General features: G+C 36.5%; 1 protein-coding gene across 1 annotated transcript in view; it reads right to left on the minus strand.

The window, feature by feature from the left end:
- Window positions 1-21,624, minus strand: part of PHF14 (PHD finger protein 14) — a 218,285-nt gene extending 196,661 nt beyond the window's left edge. Inside the window, exons 1-6 of the mRNA XM_086682001.1 lie at window positions 21,615-21,624; window positions 21,357-21,421; window positions 21,093-21,159; window positions 20,524-20,634; window positions 12,088-12,884; window positions 5,065-5,209 (exon numbers count right to left, since the gene is read on the minus strand). Coding sequence (XP_086538127.1) covers window positions 5,065-5,209; window positions 12,088-12,884; window positions 20,524-20,634; window positions 21,093-21,159; window positions 21,357-21,421; window positions 21,615-21,624 — 1,195 coding nt within the window. The remainder of the gene's footprint in view (window positions 1-5,064; window positions 5,210-12,087; window positions 12,885-20,523; window positions 20,635-21,092; window positions 21,160-21,356; window positions 21,422-21,614) is intronic.
- Window positions 21,625-21,869: the final 245 nt, after the last annotated feature.

A 21,869-nucleotide genomic window follows, 5' to 3' on the forward strand; every position in this document is an offset into this window, starting at 1 on the left:
CCTGTCATGAAGATACTCAGGCCCACACAGTGAAGAACTGAGGTCTCCATCCAAGAGCCACCAGAGAATGGAAGCCTACCAATAACTAGTTAAACAAGCTTAGAAGCAGATCCTCCAGGCTCAGTCAAGCTTTGAAATGGCTAAAGCCTAGGCCAACAGCTTTGACTACAACTTCATGAGAGACCCTAAACCGGAATCACCCAACTAACCACGCCCAGATTCTTGACCATTAGAAACTGTGTGAAGTAAAAAATGTTTGTTGTTTTAAACTGATATATTGTGGGATAATTTGTTACAAAATACATAACTAACACATCACCTAAAATAAGAAGAAACAAACCCTCCCTCAAACTCCATAACCCTTTTAGCAAAGATCCCATCTTGCTGCTTCTCTTTATATAAAAAGTCATCATAGGAATTGCATTTAATCACTTTCCTTCTTCTATCCCCACTTGAACTCTCTTGAATCAAGATAACCACTGATGCTCATGTGACTAAATTCAATGGTAAACTCTTGATTACCATGCTGTTTTTGTTCTATTTGAGAATATTCATTTCTGCTACAGAAAAACAAAATGAGATATAAACTTACATGTACAAAGTAAAGCATGTGCATACACACTGACAGAAAAGGACAAAAAGACCAAGAAACATCTAACATTCTTGAGGCACCTAGTTACTAAGTATAGAGAAGACAAAGAAGAATCAGGATATACTAAATACACATGAGACATGAACACAATATACATGAGGCCTTAGTATGGCCACCGATCAGTGACACCATTCTGACTCCATGTGTCCACAGCCTAAAAACACAAAGCCCATGACTATTTTGTAGGTTAACTGCAGAACTAAAGCTATAACCAGGCATACTTGTCCCTGGATCTAAGAGAGTGTGTCTTTGGCCCAGGGTACCATCTATGTGGGCTCTGGAGCTGAAAAGGCAGAGAGAGCCAGGACATACAATACAAACTGTATACCATAAGATTCAGGTGATCCTTCCACCAACTTGTACTCTATCATAAGTGTGTTAACTAATCACATTTTTTTCCCCTTGCTTCTCTTCATGTATTTTATATTTACTTAATATACCACGTAAGGCGCAGTTGGGTGGCTCAGTAAGTTGAGCATCTTGGTTTCAGCTCAGGTCACAGTCTCATAATTAATGGGATCAAGCCCCATGTTGGGCTCTGTGCTGACAGCATGGAACCTGCTTGGGATTCCCACCCGCCCCTGCCCCTTCCCCATTCGTACACTCTCTCAAAATAAATAAGCTTCAAAGTAATAAATAAATAAATACATAAATAAATAAATAAATCAACCAACCAACCATGTAATATAAGCATTTTGTCCATAAACCTTTTCTCCCACAACCTTTGAGGTGGCTTATCTGGCAATATACTTGGGAGTCTACCATTGCATTAGGATAATTTGCCACAGGACATAGTCTTCATCTGACTCTAAAACCAGAATTTGATAGTTACTCACTTTCTCTGTTTGAAACATTTTCCTTACATAGCTTCTGTGACAGTACTCCTGGTTCTTCTCCTATCCCATTGGCCATGTCTTCCCCATCTCCTCTGAAGTGCTAGAACCACTTCACTTTTTTTTTTGATCAGTCCCAAATTTTTATCTCTGGTCCCAACATCTTACCTAAACTCCAGACAGTTTAAAACCAAATTTTTACTATCTACCTCAAAACCGATTCCTCTCTTGCATCATTGCAATGGTCTCCCTGATTCCCAATTTAGACCCACTTCAGTCTACTCCCAACCCAATAATCATTGGAGTGATCCTTCCAAAACATAAATCAAATCATATTAATCCTCTGCCCAAAATTCACTTAGGTCTCCCCACATCCATCACAGTCAAATCTAAAATCTATGGGGTGCCTGGATGGCTCAATCGGTTAAGCATTGGACTTCGGCTCAAGTCACCATCTCACAGTTTGTGAGTTAAAGCCCGCATCAGGTGAGCACGAGCCCCGCACTGCGTGAGCCCTGCTTCTCTCTCTCCATCTCTGTCCCTCTCTGCCCCTCATGGGATTCTCTCTCTCCCTCTCTCTGCCCCTTGCTCACTTGTGCGCGCGCGCTCTCTCTCTCTCTCTCAAAATAAAAAAATAAACTGTAAACATTTAAAATAAAATAAAATAAGGAGCGCCTGGATGGCTCAGTCAGTTGAATGTCCAACTTTCGCTCAGGTCATGATCTCATGGTTCATGAGTTCGAGCACTCCATCGGGCTCTGTGCTGACAGCTCAAAGTCTGGACCCTGCTCTGGCTTCTCTGTCTCCTTCTCTCTCTCTGCCCCTCCCCTACTCATACCCTGTCTCAAGAATAAATAAATGTTAAAAAAAATTTTTTTAATAAAATAAAATTAAAAAATAAAATAAAATCTATGACCTGCAAGGCCTCACCTGGTTTAATTCCATCTCTACCTTCACCACTCGCAAGCTTGTTCACCTAGTTCCTGCCATTATATAAACACTCCAACCATGTTCCCACTTCAAGATCTTTATACTTGCTACTGCTTCTTTCTAGGGCACTCTTTTTCCAAATAGTTGCATGACTTGCTTCCTTACATCCTTCAGGTCACTGCTCAAATATCACCTTATCAGAGAGGATTTTCCATTTCACCCTTTGTAAACGCAAACTTCCACCTGCCCGTTAACCACCCTCATCCACAGCCATTTCCAATACTCCTTGTCCTGCTTTATTTTTCTCCATAGTCCAGACTACCACCTGATATATATATATTTTTTTTTTATTTCTTCATTGCCTGTCTCTCTTACTAGACATTAAGCTTCAATGTTTATATTACATGCCTAAAACCTATAGAATGCAAGCATATAGAAGATACTCAATAAACATTATTAAAAAATAAGTGAATGAGTAATAGTAATAGGAAACATTTCCATAGTTGAGACTTGGCAGCAAGGAAGGGAAGCTTCATATGAAGGCAAGAGAACTGGCCACAGAAGCACAGACCCTGCAGGTCCCATAGGCCCAGACGAATACCAGAACTATTTGGCAGGAGGGCTGTAACATCAAAAGAGCAGGTAAAGGCAAGGCCACAGAAAAACTGCTCTGTGGTTGTCATGGCCCGATAGAAAAAAATCAGCTGACAAGACGAAATAACAACTTTACCACAGAGAAACTTGGAAGACACTGTCTCAACCAATTGATCAAAGTAACATCACCAATAACTGGAAAAATAAATATTCTATGCTTCTTAATATGATACAATGAGAACACAACTCCTGTGGCATTCTTGCCAAAAGCATGTCACCTGAATCTAACCATAAGAAAAGATAAGAAAAAAATAGTATTAAGGACATTCTATAGAAGAACTGGCCTGTATTCTTCAAAAATGCCAATGGCAGGAAACACAAGGACTCAAAAATGTTCTAGATTAAAGATGACCAAATAGGCATAATGACTGAATGCAATGCATAATCCTAGATTTTATTTTGCTCTAACTGACATTATTGGGATGACTGGCAAAACATGAATACAGTCAGTAGATTACATAGAGTTCAATCAATGCTGAGTTCCTGACTTTGATAATTACATGGTTATAATTATATGGTAAGAAAATGCTCTTGTTAAGAAGTACACACTGAGGTATTTAGGGGTAGAAGGGGACATTATGTCTATGGTTTATCCTCCTAGAGTTCAAAACAAAATTGCTACAGGACAGAAGATAAAATAGCAAAATATTACCATGTGGGATATCTGAGTGAAGAATATATGGGAATTCTTCGTAGTACTCATAACTTTTCTGTAAGTCAGAAATTATGTCAAAATAAAAAAAATAAGTGAAAAAACAAATACATTAATGAAAAAGGTTCAAAAATAAAATGGGCAAAAATATTCTCAATATATTATAGTTAGTCACTCTTAGCTCAGATCTTAAAAGATAATCTCTAGAGGTGCCTGGGGGCTCTTGATCTCAGTTCAGGTCAGGACCTCACAGTTCTTGAGACTGAACCCTGCACTGGGCTCTGTGCTACAGCAGGGAGCCTGCTTGGCTGCTTGGGGTTCTCTCTTTCCCCCGCTCTCTGCCCCTCACCTGCTTGTGCTCTTGCCCTCTCTCTCTCAAAATAAATAAAAAAAAAAAAAAAAAAAAAAAGACAATCTCTATAAATACTGGTTTAAAATTGAAAATTATAACCAGGAAAGAAGAAACTATGTATCACTAGACTTAGAATGTAACTTTTTATTTAAAAAAAAATTTTTTTTTTTTTAACGTTTATTTATTTTTGAGACAGAGAGAGACAGAGCATAAACGGGGGAGGGGCAGAGAGAGAGGGAGACACAGAATCGGAAGCAGGCTCCAGGCTCTGAGCCGTCAGCCCAGAGCCTGACGCGGGGCTTGAACTCACAAACCTTGAGATCGTGACCTGAGGTGAAGTCGGCCGCTCAACCGACTGAGCCACCCAGGCGCCCCAGAATGTTAAATAACATTCTCCCAGACTAACATACTAGACTTTTTCCTGTATTTAAACAGTCTTTTTTTCTGTATCTAAATTTCATGTAAAAACTAGAAATAAATGCCATGAAGAATGAAAATATTTTAACACTGACCTTCAATGTTATGATTTCCATATAATATTTCTATTTCAATCATTTAAAAACACATTTTTAAATTAACATAATCTGGGGCGCCTGGGTGGCGCAGTCGGTTAAGCGTCCGACTTCAGCCAGGTCACGATCTCGCGGTCCGTGAGTTCGAGCCCCGCGTCAGGCTCTGGGCTGATGGCTCAGAGCCTGGAGCCTGTTTCTGATTCTGTGTCTCCCTCTCTCTGCCCCTCCCCCGTTCATGCTCTGTCTCTCTCTGTCCCAAAAATAAATAAACGTTGAAAAAAAAAAAAAAATTAAATTAACATAATCTGAAAAATAACACCCTCGTACATTGAGGATTTGAGATGTCGCTTCAATTGAAACACCATGAAAGACTGTAGAAGAACTTTAGAACAGTACAAATGCAAAAGACCTGATTTTACTCATTTAAATTCAGTGTCAATTAGCTGTTTCAACAAGGAGACAAAACAAAACAAAATTACCTTCATGGACCGTAATGCCACAATTGTCACACTGAATTATTTCATCAGCATCCTCGCTATTATCTCCAAGACAAACACAGCAAATCAGAATGTGGTCCATTTTTTGAGAACTCCAGTTTTGACTCTTCTCAAGAATCAGCGAGTCCTAATATTAAAATATATCAGAAAAATCACGTTTAAATTAAAAGATAATTTCAATAAATAAAATTCTCACTTAGTTATTTTATGGATTTCTAAAATTATGCTGCATTCTCCATTCTTTTAGTAATTTCAAAGCATATTACACTTGAAAACCCATCTCTTTGTCAAATGACCCTCAAAGCACCCTCTAATTTTTCATTTTCTCTACAAGTCCCATATTCTCTCTCCTTTAAGAAATGAAAAAGCAAGCATGCAACTCTTCATCTGCTTTGCCATTCCAGATTATAGTCTGACCCCTTAAACTAGGAGAAAGGAAAAATTAACTCACATGTAATTATTAACCGTACAACGGGTTTAAAAAGTTTAACACAGGGTTCCTATACTTTGGAAGCTTATACTCTTACCTTAAGGGAGACAAGACACACATATGTTAAACAGGAAAAAAAAATCAATTCAAGATAACACATAAGCAAATATGTATGTGATGGCATAGTTACAGACTCTACACTCCTTAACTGCTGAGGAATTCAGAAGTTCCAGGGTCATCAAATTACTGGATGACAGATCCAAGAGAGCCTGCATAGACATATCTGTGTATACAGAGACAGAAAACTATCTAAAAAGGATCCAGATTGTCTAGTTGCTAAAGAGTGAGAGTACTCTAGTAGGTTCATGTCAAGAAAGATCTAGTGTAAACTAATAAAGATATGGAGCTAATTATAATATAAAAGGAGGAAGACATAATAAATATAAAGATAAAATTAAAGAACAGTTTACCTGTCTAATTTAAACTGCATTACAGATTTAAACTTTAAATGGTTAACAAGACAATGATTCTTATCATATATCACCAGATTGGGCTTTGTATAAGACAGCACTTGAGTCTACGTATTTTAAAAACCTAACCATGTTTTTTCATATTCCTTTAAACCAATAACCACAGATAACATTTACAGTCATCATTTCATAGCAATTGTAAATGACATTTGTATGATACTTCAATGTCACAATCAATAACATTTTTTTTCAATTCTGTGTTATACATCTAAATTGCAACTGATCTGTAAAACAAATCAGAAATGAAGGAAAAGTCAACAAGGAGGCAGTGTCACTTCTCTTGAGAATCTTACTACTTTAAAATTGGGGGCACTTGTCGATTGAGCATCCAACTCCTGGTTTCTGCTCAGGTCACGACCTCATGGTTTCATGAGTTCAAACCCCACATCTCTGCTTGGGATGCTCTATCTCCTTGCTCACTGCCTCTGCCCCCTACTCAAGCTCACTCTCTTTCCCTCTCTCTCTTTCTGTCTCAAAATAAATAAACTTAAGAAAACTGTATTTTGTTCCTCCTTGTTACAAAGCCAAAGCAGTTTGAGGGCTTTGGACATGAGAAGGAAATACTTCCTAAAAAGAAAACTCACATTTTATAGTAGTTTGGTACATTGAACAAAACAAAAATCTACCCAGATTCTCGCTCCATCAGCCAAGCTTCCAATGTAACAGCATTTGACTTAAAGCCCAATGTTCTTGGCTTTCATTCTCAGTTCCTACTTAATAACTGTTGAACCTCGAAGCTGTAGTTTTCTTATCTGTAAAGTGGTATCACAAAAATAATACCTACCTGATGAAATTGTTGTGAAAATTAGCAAGATAACTGTATGGTAACAATGTTCCCAAGACATACGAGGTACTCAATAAGTGTTCATTCTCATTCTCCTTTCCTATTTCTTATAGGTGGTTCAAGAAGAGGAGTATGAGCTGACCATTTATTATACTGAGGAATCTTCCTTGGAATCCCCCAAAATGTTGTAAGCTTCAGTGAGCACTGCTACTTTAAATATTTTCCTATGGTGTCCAAAAAAGACTTTTTCCCCAAAATACCACATCTAGGTTAAAAAAATCATAGACTAGAAAAAGATCTAGACAATAACCAGAAACCAGAGTTTGATGATTGACAGTATTGGTGCTGCCAATACTTCTCTGGTGGAATTACAACTAATGAGCCCTTGAGAAAAGGTTTACCCATGTGGGAAACAAGTAAATTAGCACTAATAGGTAGCTCTAATTCTATTATTTTCCTATTTTTCCATTTTGCTCAGAAAAAAAAAAAACAAAAACAGTAAATGTTTCAATTGTGTATCTATACCAAATTCTCACCACGCATATTATCATTTAGAGGCAGAAAAATAAAAATTAACTGGTATTTCTGGCCCCCTGATCCCCATCATTTGAGACTCTTACCAGAAATGTATTTCAAAGACAAGAGTAATGAAGGGGAACTGGAGCCCTACCAAATGATTGACAGATAACACTTCAGTGGGAAAATCTAAGCAACACATTCTCTTCAAATATTATGCTCCATGTTGTCGTTAATACATCAAACATGGGTTGAGAACACTTGTGATCAAATAAAAAGCAAATTTAGTATCAATTTTTATTGGCATACTTCTGAAGATGTGTACCATTTTTCAAGTTTCTGGACAAGATAGTTAGGCTCAAGTTTTTACCAAAAAATATATCTTTTGAAAATATGATTTTTACATAAAAATAGTAATTGAGAAAGTAGGTTTGGAATGGCACAAGAGTATCACCTAGGATATAACTTTAATATTATAGAATAATGGAATCTAATGGTAATTAAGAATGGGGCACTGTAGTAATAATTCAATGACTATTTATAGTAAATTATTTCATTTACCCTTGGGATTTAAAATTTACACCTAAAATGGTAATACTGCCCAATGTTCTCAATGGGTTCTAAAATATGTTTAGTGTTCATTTATATATGTATTCCACATAGATGCTTATAAATAATATATACAAGATAACTTCTATCTAAGTTTTATGTGTTTAATATAAGGGAATTCCAGGGGCACCTGGGTGGCTCAGTCAGTTAAGCATCCTACTTTGGCTCAGGTCATGATCTCACGGTTTGTGGGTCTGAGTGCCGCGTCAGGCTCTGTGCTGATGGCTCAGAGCCTGGAGCCTGCTTCAGATTCTGTGTCTCCCTCTCTCTCTGCCCCTCCCCTGCTTGTGCTCTGTCTCGGTCTTTCAAAAATAAATAAATGTTAAAAAAAAATTTTTTTTAAGGGAATTCCAGCACACTTCATGTAAAACTAGAATTAAAAGAATCCACTTGTTCTCAAGATGAGAAAAAAAAATAGTATACCAAAGAGTTTGAGCAACAGGTCTTCCCCTAAGTTTTTTAAGGAAGTTAAATCCTCAAGAATCTCAAATAAAATACAATATTACAAACTGTCTTTTTAGGTTTTAAAGCAGTTTGTTTGCTTTATATTGAAATGTGTAAAAAGGCACTTAATATTTACTAAGTCAGAAGTCCCAAATAGAAGGAGCTCTTTATAAATTTTGGCAAAATTTTTAATTACCAAAGTCAGATGACAATTGCCATTTCTTCACATCCATTTAACACCTAATCTAATCCATTTAACATAAGAGTATTTTATAAAAAGAAACCAAAAAACTTTCACCTGAAAATTTCTATTGAAATATGATATGATTTTCTATCAAATATTAATTCTCAACCAAAGCTCTCACTTCAAAGTCCTAAAAATGGGAACCATTCTCTGAAAATGCTACACACCCATCACCAAGATTTACTTCAGAAAACCAAAAGTAACATAATATAAATTAATCTAAAAGCATCAAGATAAAAGTCTGAAGAAGACATATAACCATATTCCAAGGGGATTATTTAAACCATGCTAAGTTCAAAAATGTCATAATGTTACAGGCAAAGGCAAGTGCCCATATGTAAAACTGCAGGTTTACCAAATGCCCAGGTGTAAAACGTTAGTTCTCAAAGTGTGGTCTGTGGGATTCTGTTTCATAGGGTCCAGAAGAGAAAGGTTATTTTCATAACAATACTAAAGTTATTTGTCTTTTTCACTTTCTCTCATGGTTATATAATGTAGTCTTCCAGAACTACATAACATGGGATAGGGTCATCAATCTGACAACTGGTGTGCTTCTGCATGTCTTATTTTTTGAAATTTCTGAGTTTTAATTTGAAATGGTAAATAACAAAATATATAACCTACATTGGGGTCCTCAATGATTTTCTAAGAGCATAAAGGGGTTCTGAGACAAAAAACAGTTGAAAACCACTGTTCTAGAGTATTTCAAGGCCTATGGCAAAGGCATGTTAAGGCTTTTAGAGTCAATAGAAAGGGGCACAGGGGTGACTCAGTCGGTTAAGCACCTGACTCTTTGGTTTCAGCTCAGTTGTGATCTCATGTTTCATGAGATCAAGCCCCAGGTCAGGCTCTGTGCCCAGAGTGCAGAGTCTGCTCAGGATTCTCCCTCTCCCTCTCTCTCTGCCCCTCCCTGCTCACACTCTCTCTCTCAAAATAAATAAATAAACATTAAAAAGAAGAGTCAGTAGTTATAAAAGGTCCCCAGCCCCCCCCCCCCCAAAATCAAATTCCCCTAAAAAAACTTTAAATTTATTAAAGTTTCTGGGCATCATTTACAGGATGTCCAACATCAATTCCCTACAAAAGTACTTAACATAGCAGCTAAGAAAGTTTGCTGCTTATAAACTAAATATATCTCTACTACAAAGTAATATTTGAATACTTAAAATAAAAGCAGAGAAAAATTAAACTTCTGAATATAATCAAATATATATGTATTAACTAATAGATACTTGCCAAGGTATCACTACCTAAAATAACCGGGAAGATTAAGATACAAACAATGGCCATAGACAATAAGAATTACCTTTAGTCATTTTTACAAAATCAAGAGCATATAAACATGAAATTCAGAAATATAAAATAATAATCTCCATTGATTAGTTTTTATTAATTTTTTTTATCTAACTTGAGTAACATTTAAATAGAAATAGAATTATCAAAAATTACTGAAGATTCTTGGGGAAAAATAGTCACCAAGCTTTCAGGTAGAATATTATCAAGGGAAAACTAACTTTCTATCAGTTCTTCTACATCTCTGCAGGGGGTAGAGCAAAAGGAAAATTAACATAAATTAACACAAGAGAAATTAATTTAGCTACTATAAGCAACTTCTTGACAATTTTACTGAGGCACATTTCCAAGAAATACTCCGGAATCTCATTTCTTTGGGACTTAATCTAAATCTATAAAGTCCCATTATTTAAAGTCTCTTCTGGTAGGAAAAAAAAACCCTAAAATAGCACATGTGGCCTTCCAATGTACCATAAAGGACAGTCTACAACCTCTTAAGCAATATGTTATGTATTGCAGATTATTAACAAGTAGATAATGTATACATTCTATGTGGCAAATTTCTAAACATATGCTGGTATTTTCCACACCTTACCATTAATCTAACTCTGCCTCTGTCGTGAGCCAGCCTACTTTTGTAAACGTCAGACTAATAAAAATGAAGTAAGAAAGTGATGCTGCCAAAGGTAAACTTACTAACTTGAGAGAAACTGAGTACTAAATACTATAAAATAAACTGGATAAAGCCTAAATCAAATCAAATCAAAAAATACACTGGATAAAGCCTAAATCAAATCTGAACAACTGATTTTTCCATATTTCTATTTCCCTAAATTGGCACTGGGAATATGGAACTGTTTGTGCTATAGCATTGTAAATATCATATTCCAAATGACAATTTTCCATTACCTAAATATAAGAATTAGGATAGCACTGGAAGCAGGCAACATTCTTCACATGAAAGTGGATAACCTAGAAGTTTGCCAATGTTTATAATTTAAAATATAAACTATTTCATCACTACCAGCATATAACCCACTCAGAGCCTGTTACTTAGTATTCTAGTAAGAAAAATTACCAAGTTTTTAAATGAAACCTACTTAAAATAGGTAATCACTGCTATGAAAAACTTTTAAGTAGAAGTAATGTAAAAGAATAAAGTATACAAGGAAATTCTCCCTACCAGTTTACCCTATTTCAATGATATGAAGAAAAAAAAAAAAAAGTGCTTGCTAAAGAAGTGAATTTTCATGACAATAAACACATTAACAGAAATGACAGACTTAATTATAGTTCTACATGTTGATGTAACAGGTACATCTACATGTAAGACGACAACTCAATCTTTCTTTTGAAGAAAAACATATACATAAACACACAGACAAAGAGACATAGATATGTTTGACTGAAGAGTCTTGAATGTTGCATCTTGGGCCCAATGGATAAACCTAACTTTCGGTAGTAGAACTTCAAGTGGAAGGAGTCATTACTGTAGTTTTATAACAGAAATGTTTGTTTTATGACAGGAATGTTTGATTTTTCTTTTTCATTTCTTTGCAGACAGAACTTATTCACTAAATATACGTATACATATACTCCCCTACATCTAAAGCAAAGACTTGGTGACTATTCAGATGATGAGTGTTACAACTGGTAAAGGAAGTAACCTTAAAGTGAGTCTCTAAAAGTCTGAGGCAATCATTAAGCTGTTTGTTGTCCTAGAGTATTCTAGAAGTCTAAATTTTCATGTGGATACAGGATATAACTAAGTTGAAATAAAGGTGACCTTTGTTTCCATAATTCACTGAGCACCGTTCAGCAGTCCTATGAACAATGGGATGAGAGAATAGAAAGGGGAAAGGAAAACTACCGTTTCCCTAGTCTATGGGTATAAAAATATTTCTCTAACTATATAGACTGTAAGCTCCTTGAAGACGGTGATTGTGAGCTCCTTGAGGACGGTGACAAATAGTAGATACTCAATAAAGGCTGGCTGACCAAATGAATAAATGTTACAGTAAGGTGCTCATTCACTCCCACAACTGTCTATAAATAGGATTTCAAGGAAGCTACTTAATATAACGAGCAGAATGGTTTAGAGAAGAATTCCCTTTTCCCCAGACAGACAGATATCATAAAAATTGGGTTGATCTACCTCATTACTCTTGCTTTGAGATAGTGTCAGGCTATCATTGGTCAGTTCCTCATCATCAGCACTGTTTCTGCTAAGAACTTTACTCTTCTTCTTCTTGCAACCCCCTTCACTGGCAGGGCTGCTGTGATCTTCATCATTGCCTTCATCATTCTCATCCTCATCACTTCCACTTCCCTCATCTTCATCATCCTCATTGTCTCCATCACTTCCTTCTTTCTGAGATGCAGATCTTCCCTTTCTCTTTACTACAGTAGGTCGCCAATCATTGTCATCTTCACTGTCATAGTCATCCATATCATTCAGCTCTTCCATGGATACAAAATCCAAAAGCGGTCGATTTCGACGAAGGTTCCACTTTTTTGGCTCACTGACTTGTTCCTCTGTAGTAGTTGTTGTAGTGGGGACTGATGGAGATGTGTTAACAGCAGGAGGACTTATGGCTGGTGTGGTAGAAGCAGCAGAAGCAGCCACATTATCAGATACTGTCGCTTTTTCTTTCTCCTCTCTTTCCTTCTCTTTCTCTTTTTCTTTCTCCTTCTCTTTTTCCTTGTCTTTCTCTTTCTCCTTTTTCTTTCTAGGTCTTTCTCCATTCTCTTCTTCCTCCTTCTTTTCCATTTTAATTAACTGTTTTTCTGAGGACAGTATTTCTTCCTCTGCAGAATTTTTAAGTTGTTCTTCTTTTACTTTAATATTTTCATTCAGTTCTTCTTCTAAAATATTTTCTTCAGAATCACTACAGGAACCTTCTCCACTGTCCTTTGAAGGATCTTCACTTCCATTACCACTCCCTTCAGAATCTGTTGAAAATATGAGAAAAAAAAACCACACATATGTATATACATACACACACACACACACAACGCTGACACAAATGAAACCACCAAAATTTGTGAGCAACTTGCAAAACAATATAAACAAAGTTAAGTCAAAGAATGGTAGACATTCCCAACCTGATTAAATAAATCAATGAAGTTGGTATAATGGTTTTAATTCAATATAGCACTAATGAAGATGAATATATGTAACTCTAAATTAAAACATGCTTTAAAAAGCAGAGCACTATTTTGTGTCATATAGCTCATGCTATATTTGGTACCCTAGAAACAGTTTTTTTCCCCTAAAAGTAAAGGTGTTTCTTTTTAAATTGGGCACTTAATTTTAACTTAATTATATAATACAGATCAAATTCTTCTTCTCTTCCATCTTCCTTTCATAAACTGTATGAACCTACAAGTGTTGAGTCGCATTCAGAACAAGAAAAATCTGGCCCAAAAAACTTGGTTTCATTTCTTTCACTCTTTACCCAGCAAAAATGAGCACAGGTATTTATGATAGTCAACATCCCTAACATATCAATCAATTTTAGGAGTACCAAGTTCACAGGTGAAAAGAGACAATAGCACTAGCACAGTTAATAGAAGTTGCAAGAGCTGTTATCAATTTTCCTGCTTATTAGGATACCTTTCCTATCAGTAAGAGCCACCTAAACTTTCAAAAATTCTAGGCAGTAACTACACTAGCCCCCAGAATGAATGAAATTAATAATTTTTTAAAAAGAGAATCTATCTTGGAAATGAGCAACCACAGTAGTCACTAGAAAGATAGGCTGAGAATATTAAAGAATTCATGCAGGACTTCAAGCTTTCTGGCAAGTTTCTTCCACTCCTGATGAGGGCAGGCCAGGCTGTCTTAGACCAACACTACCCAGTAACCTTCAAATCCTCTTTATACCTAATCAAATTAATAAAAATCTAAAATAAAGGAAAGGAGAAAAAAGGAAAGGAACAGGAAGAAATAAGAAACAACCAGTCATAATCAGGTCGTGGTCAACACCATCAGCAAAATCTGTAGAGTGATAAATTTTTTGAGCATATAACCAAGAAAAGGGTAATAAAAATGGTGGAAAAAAGTCTATGTTTCCACACCATTTTAATTTCTGTTAACCAGCCTTAGCCACTATAATTAACTGGGCATTAAAAGAAAGAAAGTTGTAATTAGTATCAAGTATCTAAAATATCCTAGGAATACTTTACAAATGACTGATTAAAAAAATCCTGCAAGTTAAATCACGTAAAAAATAAAGACTAACATACAATAGATACTGGCTGACCCTACAAAATAATTGTCAATCTCAAGATGACCATGCAGGAACCCAAGACTTATTCAAAACTGTGGCAGGTGGGGGGAGGAACCTCTCTAAATAATCTTACATAGAACACAATGGCAGTACCATGTAGGTCAACAATCCCTTAGGTGAAACTTTTGGAGCCAGATGTCCTTCAAAATTTTGATTTTTTTCAGATTTTAGAAGGGTAACATGGTATATACACAATATATTACACTAAAATCTCCAGTGAGGTCTGTGGCACTATCCTATAATGAAACACGTATCTGCATTAAAAAGTATGATAAGTACGATAAGGCAACACTACAAATAAACTATCAGTTCCAATTAGGTTTTACCATGAAACAAGTGTGTACCAAACTTAGGAAACATTTTTGGATTTGTGAGTTTCCTGAATTTGAAAAATAAAGACTATCACCCACAACTAGGTAACTTGTTTTCAGTCCAGCAGTTCTGCAAATTGTTAAGAAAATTGTGATTTTTTTTAACACCACTCATAATTAAACCCAACCTACAATGAAACACTACTTATGGTAAAATAATTTCTAGATATTTTAAAATAAGGATCTAATAAATAATAAGCAGAATTAACTAAACACTTCTAAGTCAAAAAAGAGTCTTTGTGCATACTGACTACAGAAAATTGGAACATCTTGCAAGCAATGCCATAATTAAGAGAGATGGTCCCCATTACCAGAGATACTTTTTAGAAATACCTAAAAGGCATTCCTAATAATTTTTACCAATAAAAACAACAACAGATAACAAAAGTAAGATTAACTGGGGCACAAACGTGGGTACCTAATCAAAACTGAGACCAATCTAGGGGCAGCTGGTTGGCTCAGTCAGTTAAGCATCTGACTTCAGCTCAGGTCAGGATCTCACCCTTCATGAGTTCAAGCCCCACGTTGGGCTCTGCACTGACAGCTCAGAGCCTGGAGCCTGCTTCAGATTCTGTGTCTTCCTCTCTCTCTGCCCCTCCCCTGCTCTCACTCTGTCTACCTCTGGTAGACAAATAAATATTAAAAATAATGTTTATAAATAAATAAATAAACATTAAAAAATTAAAAAAAAAAAGCTGAGACCAATCCAACTTTGCTATTGCTTGGTAAATTTTACAAAATGTTAAAAATTTTTATGATTTTGTCTTGGTTGTTGTTGTTGCCAATGCCAATCATTTCTTTTTAAATGTATAGGGAAATTGATACTCTTTGATTCTGTTTTTGTTTTATAATCATGTCTGAATAGAAAGCAATTTGAAAAAAGATTTAAATGCTTTACATATGTTAACATATTATTAGATGAATCTGAAATTTTTCCACAAATCCAAAACCTAGTAGCTTACCCAACCCTTCATTCTCCAAATACAATACATTATTCACACTCCAACTGCAGGCATCAGGATTATATCAAATTTTATCTTTCTTTGATATCTGAAAAATAACTTCTTCACATCTGATTAGTCATCACTTCTTTTTGGTACATACGCACTTGAGGGATGGAGATAAACAATATTTAGTTACAAACATAGCTTGACAAAAATAACAATGAGAAAATCAGAGTCTTTGTCTATAATTATATTTTTGTAGGCTGCAAAGAAAAATTTCCTATTATTACAAATTCAAACAATGACTCTGTCAAGTTCCAAATCCATCACTCTTACATCTTTTTTTTTAAAGGTAATAATAGACTAGAGAAATAAGTCAGATACATCACGTAAGTCAGATACTTAGCATTAGAAGCAATTCTAACTCTTCAATAAATTTATTTTTTTTTTAGGAAAAAAGCTTTAAAATTGAAATCCCTCTTTTCTATTCAGTTAAGTAAAAAGTAACCTTTCTCAAATACACAATATAGCAAACTCTCTCTCGAAACAATAGCTATTTGACAGTTAAGCAATTTTTTACAGACACAGATTTTAAAAAACAACTTTCAAGAATTCTTTCACAATATTCAGTGCTTAAGTTCTCCCCATGATAAATATTAAACAATAAAATTGGTATGATTTGACTCAGTTTTATTTTAGCTTTGCCATGTAAAGAATCATCTTTGTTCATCAACCTTAATTAACTATTCCCTTCACTGATCTAATGCAATAGCGATTAGCATTTATAAATATACACAATACAGAATAGACAGAACACCAGTCTACAGGTTATTCAGTTATCTCCTTGAGGCCATTTTTGACTAATCCTGTACATCCTTCTTAAAAAGTCAACCAGTCAACCAACACAACTCCTCTTCTATTCATTATCTGTGTCATTTAACATTTTTTGGGTAAATTTAGACCAGTGGTTCTCAAGTAAGAACAATTTGAATTCTGTCCCTCAGAGAACATTTGGCAATGACTAGAGGCAATGGATGAATAGTCACCATGAGAGACAGGGGTGCTGTGGCAGTGGAAGGAAGAAGAGATACTACAGGCATTTAGTAAGTAGAAAACAGATGCTGCTAAACATCCTACAATAAACATGACAAGCCTCCATTACAAAGAGTTATGTAACAAAAATGCTAATAGTGCCAAGATTGAGAAACCCTAGGGGCGCCTGGGTGGCTCAGTCGGTTAAGCGACCAACTTCGGCTCAGGTCATGATCTCGCGGTCCATGAGTTCGAGCCCCTTGTCAGGCTCTGTGCTGACAGCTCAGAGCCTGGAACCTGTTTCAGATTCTGTGACTCCCTCTCTCTGACCCTCCCCGTTCATGCTCTGTCTCTCTCTGCCTCAAAAATAAATAAACGTTAAAAAAAAAAAAAAGATTGAGAAACCCTAGTCCAGCAATATAAAGCCTCAATTTAACCTCATTATATTTTCCCAAGCACATCTCTTTTATTCTTTTACTCAATCCAGATGCCCAATCCCCTGGACATTTTCCAGGCTCCACACTTCTAATATTAAGGTTTCCCTCACCTAGGCTGCTTCTCCTTCAGTTTCTAGTTCAACTCATCTCCTCAATGAATTGTTCTAGATAAAGTAGTCCTATCTCCTTGACTTAAACTACACAAGTAATCAATCATGCCTTGCATTATTTTACTGATTTAATTATTCTAATATCATCACTTTTCTTTGTGAAATCACCATAATATCCAGCAAAGTGCTTTTAAACAAAACTAAAGATCAATAAACATATCTTGACCAATTAGCCTAAATTAGATTAAGTGCAAAATACTACCAAAGCAAAGTAGCAGCCTGACCCTTCAGGTAAATTATTTTCTGGCAATTTGTCCTAACTAAACTAACTATGGCCCAAGATCTAAAGTTAATCATCCTACCTTGGCCAGTGTGTTAGTGGAAACAACACTGCTATTTTGTTTTATTTAGAAGGAATACAAGCACTCATCTTCAAAAACATTGATCAGATTACTAAATGTAATCTCTCCTAACCCCAATCCTAGGATCAAGTCTCAAATATAACCAGTCTAACTAGGTTAATAGATAAAACTGCCAATAATCTAAAATGGTAATTTTATGTGGTTCAGTTTAACATGTCTACATATGGTTCTTCTGGTGGTTATCACCATAATTCTAATGTTTTAAGACTTATTAATTTTACAATTTATTTACTGACTGCCCTCAACCAAAAATGAGAAATTTAGCTCTAATGTGACTCTTGATCTTGGGGTCGTGAGTTTGAGCCCCATGTTGGATGTATAGATTACTTAAAAATAAAGTATTTTAAAAAAAGAAATTCAGCTCCAATTTCACATTAAAGAAAAAACAAAAGATGATCTATTTTCAGTTTGTACTTTTCTAAAGGACTTGTGGCCATTAACATCACTTGCCAATCTTATTGGCAGGTCATTTTTTGATCAATATTTACCTTTTTGTATTTTATCACTGAGAACTACATGAATAAAATTATGTTTACCTGCAAAGGTATTGAATATAATCTTTCAGAATTGTCTTTATTCTCAAAGCCAAACAGAAATGTGAAGTTTTTTAGCCAGAATTTCTGAATTCAAAATGAAGAGCAAAAGAAATTGATGCACAGAATCCCATGAATAAAAATGGAGGCCAACCAATCTAATCATTTTAATATTAAGTTCTAAGGGAGTCAGTAGTTCATTCAACAAGTCATTTCTAGACATTGCTTTTAAAAGCTTTGATCAGACAGATGGTAAGCTATTTCTCCACTTCAGTTTCATCTACTCATACATAGGATTGGGATCCCACAACTCTAACATGACTGAAAACCAACAAAGAATCTATGTCTTGTTTCTTGTAAGAGTTCAACTACCTCAGGCAAAGAAAGGATACAAACAGGAAACACTAGTAATCTAGAGTAAGCCACCACCTCAGCTATGAGGGACACGAATGCACCTTAACCAAAAATGGAAAATAAGATTCAATTGCTATTAACCACTTTAAACAAAATCATTTTCTACTATAATCTCCTTTACAATAGCATAAGAACTGCACAGGGGCCAAAGAAGTAAATTACAAATAGAACAAACTAGGTATGAGACAAGAGGGAACAGAATGTATATATATTTTTAGTGTTTTTAAGAGATTTTTAAAAAAATTATCAGCCTAACAACTCATCCTCCCATTTTTCATACATAAGTGATAATTCCCATCAACTCTGATTAAGATTTACAAGATCAGGAATCTATACTTAGCTTGATACCAAAAATTATCTTGAGAAAGTAGTTTGTATCATTAGATCGTTTTAACCTTTGTAAAGACAAGTGCTAGTGATACCTGTAAATGACTACATCTCAATAAAACAAAAAAACCTACCAAGTGAGGATTTATTGTCACAGAAACAATTATGGAACACTTAAAGATTTGGCTTTAGAGTTTTTTCATAATTGGTGTTCAAATAACTCATAACTTCTGAGACCCAACGACTGTTGTCACAGTTAACAACCTTGACCAAAACTACACTCTAACCAAAAATATTCTTATCTACCAAGGTTCTCACCAAGAGAACTTAAATAGTTTTGGATTTTACCTCCCGTCCCTTTTTTTCCCCCTCTTTGGAAGGACCAAACATCAGTGAATTGACTAACTAAGAAAGAAAGTAGCTGAGAAGCAAAGATTAAAAGGCAAGATAAACTTAACTTTTGACTGTTGGGAGTGACCTCAATTAGTCATAACATCCAGGTAGCTTCAGTTTAAAATCACATCTATTTACTTTTAGGATCAAAGCAGTGAAAAGATTATTAAATTTTGGAGTCAAATATATCCATTATGGCCTAAGTGACCCCATGCAAGTTCTTTGAATTCAGTCCTGTTTTCTGTAAAATAGTATCTCCTTCATTAAGTTATTATAAAAGTTAAATGAGATTATGGAAATAAAATGTTCTCAGTAAATCACAATGCAAATTCTACTTGCTGATGCTATTGAAAGTAATATCAGAAACACAACACAACCTAATTTCATCTCCTACCATCCCTAGCAGGAGAAAAAAAAAAAAAAGAAAAACCAGAGGAAAGGAGAGAGAAAGGACTAAGTATAGAAAGCTCTCCGGAAGAATATATTAAAAGTACTAAAGGAATGAAATTGAAAAGGCTTTAACTTCTCATTTTATTTAAATCTCCAACAAAAGGGGACAGATTTAAAATAATTTTATTGTTCGTGTGTATTAGTATTTTTCACATAAAATAAACACAATTTGTATGCATTTCTCAGATTCCTGCAATTAAAACTATATACATGAAGCACAATAAACAGAAGATACCATGGAAAACCATATTTTTCTGTTTTCCATTTAGTATGTGAATATATGACCTTTTTAAAGTTTACTGTTTTTAGAATCACAAAGTATAATGAGCAAACATGTATCTTTATACTTCAGAGTTGTTTGGAAGGCCCAATCCACAAGGTCCAACACCTACCACGAAGTACAACTTTTCACACTGGCTAATTTTATTCTGGTAAGGGAGCTAACAGACAAACAGCAAAACTCCCCTCAGAGGGTGTCAAGTGATTTGAAAAGAACCCTGCTCATGGGCTGTATATGGCTCACGATACTCCCAGAGTATTTATTGATTTCGCAATACTTCTCGTTTTTTTTCCCTCTATCCATAAAATAAGCATAAATACATTTTTGAGTAAAGAATAGAGAAAATGCTTTCGAATCAATGGAATAAGTTTTTTTCTGCCTGCTAATTATCTGAGTATCAACATAAACAGAAGCAACGGTAGGTTCTAGTAAAAGAACCTTAGGGAAATCACATGGACAAAATAAATGAAGTTTATGTGCTTTAACTTTAAATTGACACTTAAATCAAAACCGATTTTTAATAGGCTCTGAAAATAAGCCCAATTCCAGGAAGCTGAGAAAAGGGAAGAGAGAAGGAAACATTTACCTGAGGCATCTCCAACTTTAAAATCACTGTCATCTGAACTATCATAATCGAGAGCTTCTAGCAGAGAAGCTGCCAAAGGCTTCACCTGCCTCCTCTTGGAGCTGCGATCCACTGTTAAGAGAAAAGCATTACATCGTCATTAATAATCACACCAAGGGCAGAAGACACCTGTGATGCTGAGGGAAGACACAGATGACCTCGTGCAGGGAATCTTTGTCTAATTCAGTTCTCAGCAAATGGTGTAAGAAGCTCGCGGTGGGTACGCGGGCTGGGGAGGGCTGGGCAGCAACACCTACAGCTCCAGCCTGGGGTACGGCAAAGGCGAACCCAGGCCGGCCAAAAGCGAAGCTGACCCTCTTGCACATTGTTATGTTTCTGCCACTTGTTCATAATCCCTCACTTAGATATAGTAACAGTCAATACAAAGAAACCGCAAAGCCCAGGTAATAAAAGAAGCCTGTTCATTCCCGTGTACGTGGAAGGTCCAAAAAAGGTCCAGTTTCCCGCAGGAATCTGCCACCCCCACCCTGCTCCCACAGGCCCTGACTTCTAGAAGGGCTGAAATGCACCTTTCTCCCGCCGGAGGCCTCCGACACACTTACTAAGGAATCCGTGAGGTGGTCGTTTGGAGGAGACCTAGGGAGAGGCTTCAAGAGCCCAGGCAGCGCCGAGGTCGGGACTGATACCGCGGCAACAAATCCGAAAGATGCTACTTAAAATCGGTGCAGCGACCGGACCCGGGCGCCTCTAGAGCGGCCCCGGTCCCCTCCCGCCCCCCACCCCGCCCCCTACTCCTCGCCGAACCGGCCCCTGCAGCTCGCGCCCCTTCCCACGGCTCCCCTGTCAGAGGCGCCCTCAGGCCCCAGCAGCCCCGGGCAGTAAATTTCCTCCGTCAAAACTGTTAGAAAAAAAAGAAAAGAAAAGAAAGAAAAACTTTATTAGCCTGCACCAGATGCAACAAAAGACCCAGAATTCGCAAAGTCCGAGGCCGTTTGCCTGAGACAATAGAGAAAGCAACGACCCGGATACAGCTCTGAAGAGAAGGAAGTGAAAATACACGGCAAAGCACGGCCCTAAAAGCAGCCACAGACGTGAACGCATGCGCCGAACTTGCCGCCGCTCTCCTTGTCTCTCTCTGTCTCTATCTCTCTCTGTCTCCCCAACCCCCCGCCCCGTGGGAGGAGGGGCCGAACGGAGCCGAGCAAGAACCGAGAGGAAACCGAGACGAGCCGAGTAGTGACGAGAGCCGAGAGCCCTCCCGGACCCTGCGCCGCTCTTCCTACACAAATCCCTGAGGTTTCACCGCCAGCCCAAATCCTTGGGAGGCAATTTTTGTTTCTGGCTTT

This window comes from Puma concolor, chromosome A2 (genome assembly GCF_028749965.1).
Source record: "Puma concolor isolate L17-30 chromosome A2, mPumCon1.1.hap2, whole genome shotgun sequence".
In the NCBI taxonomy this organism is placed as follows: domain Eukaryota; kingdom Metazoa; phylum Chordata; class Mammalia; order Carnivora; family Felidae; genus Puma; species Puma concolor.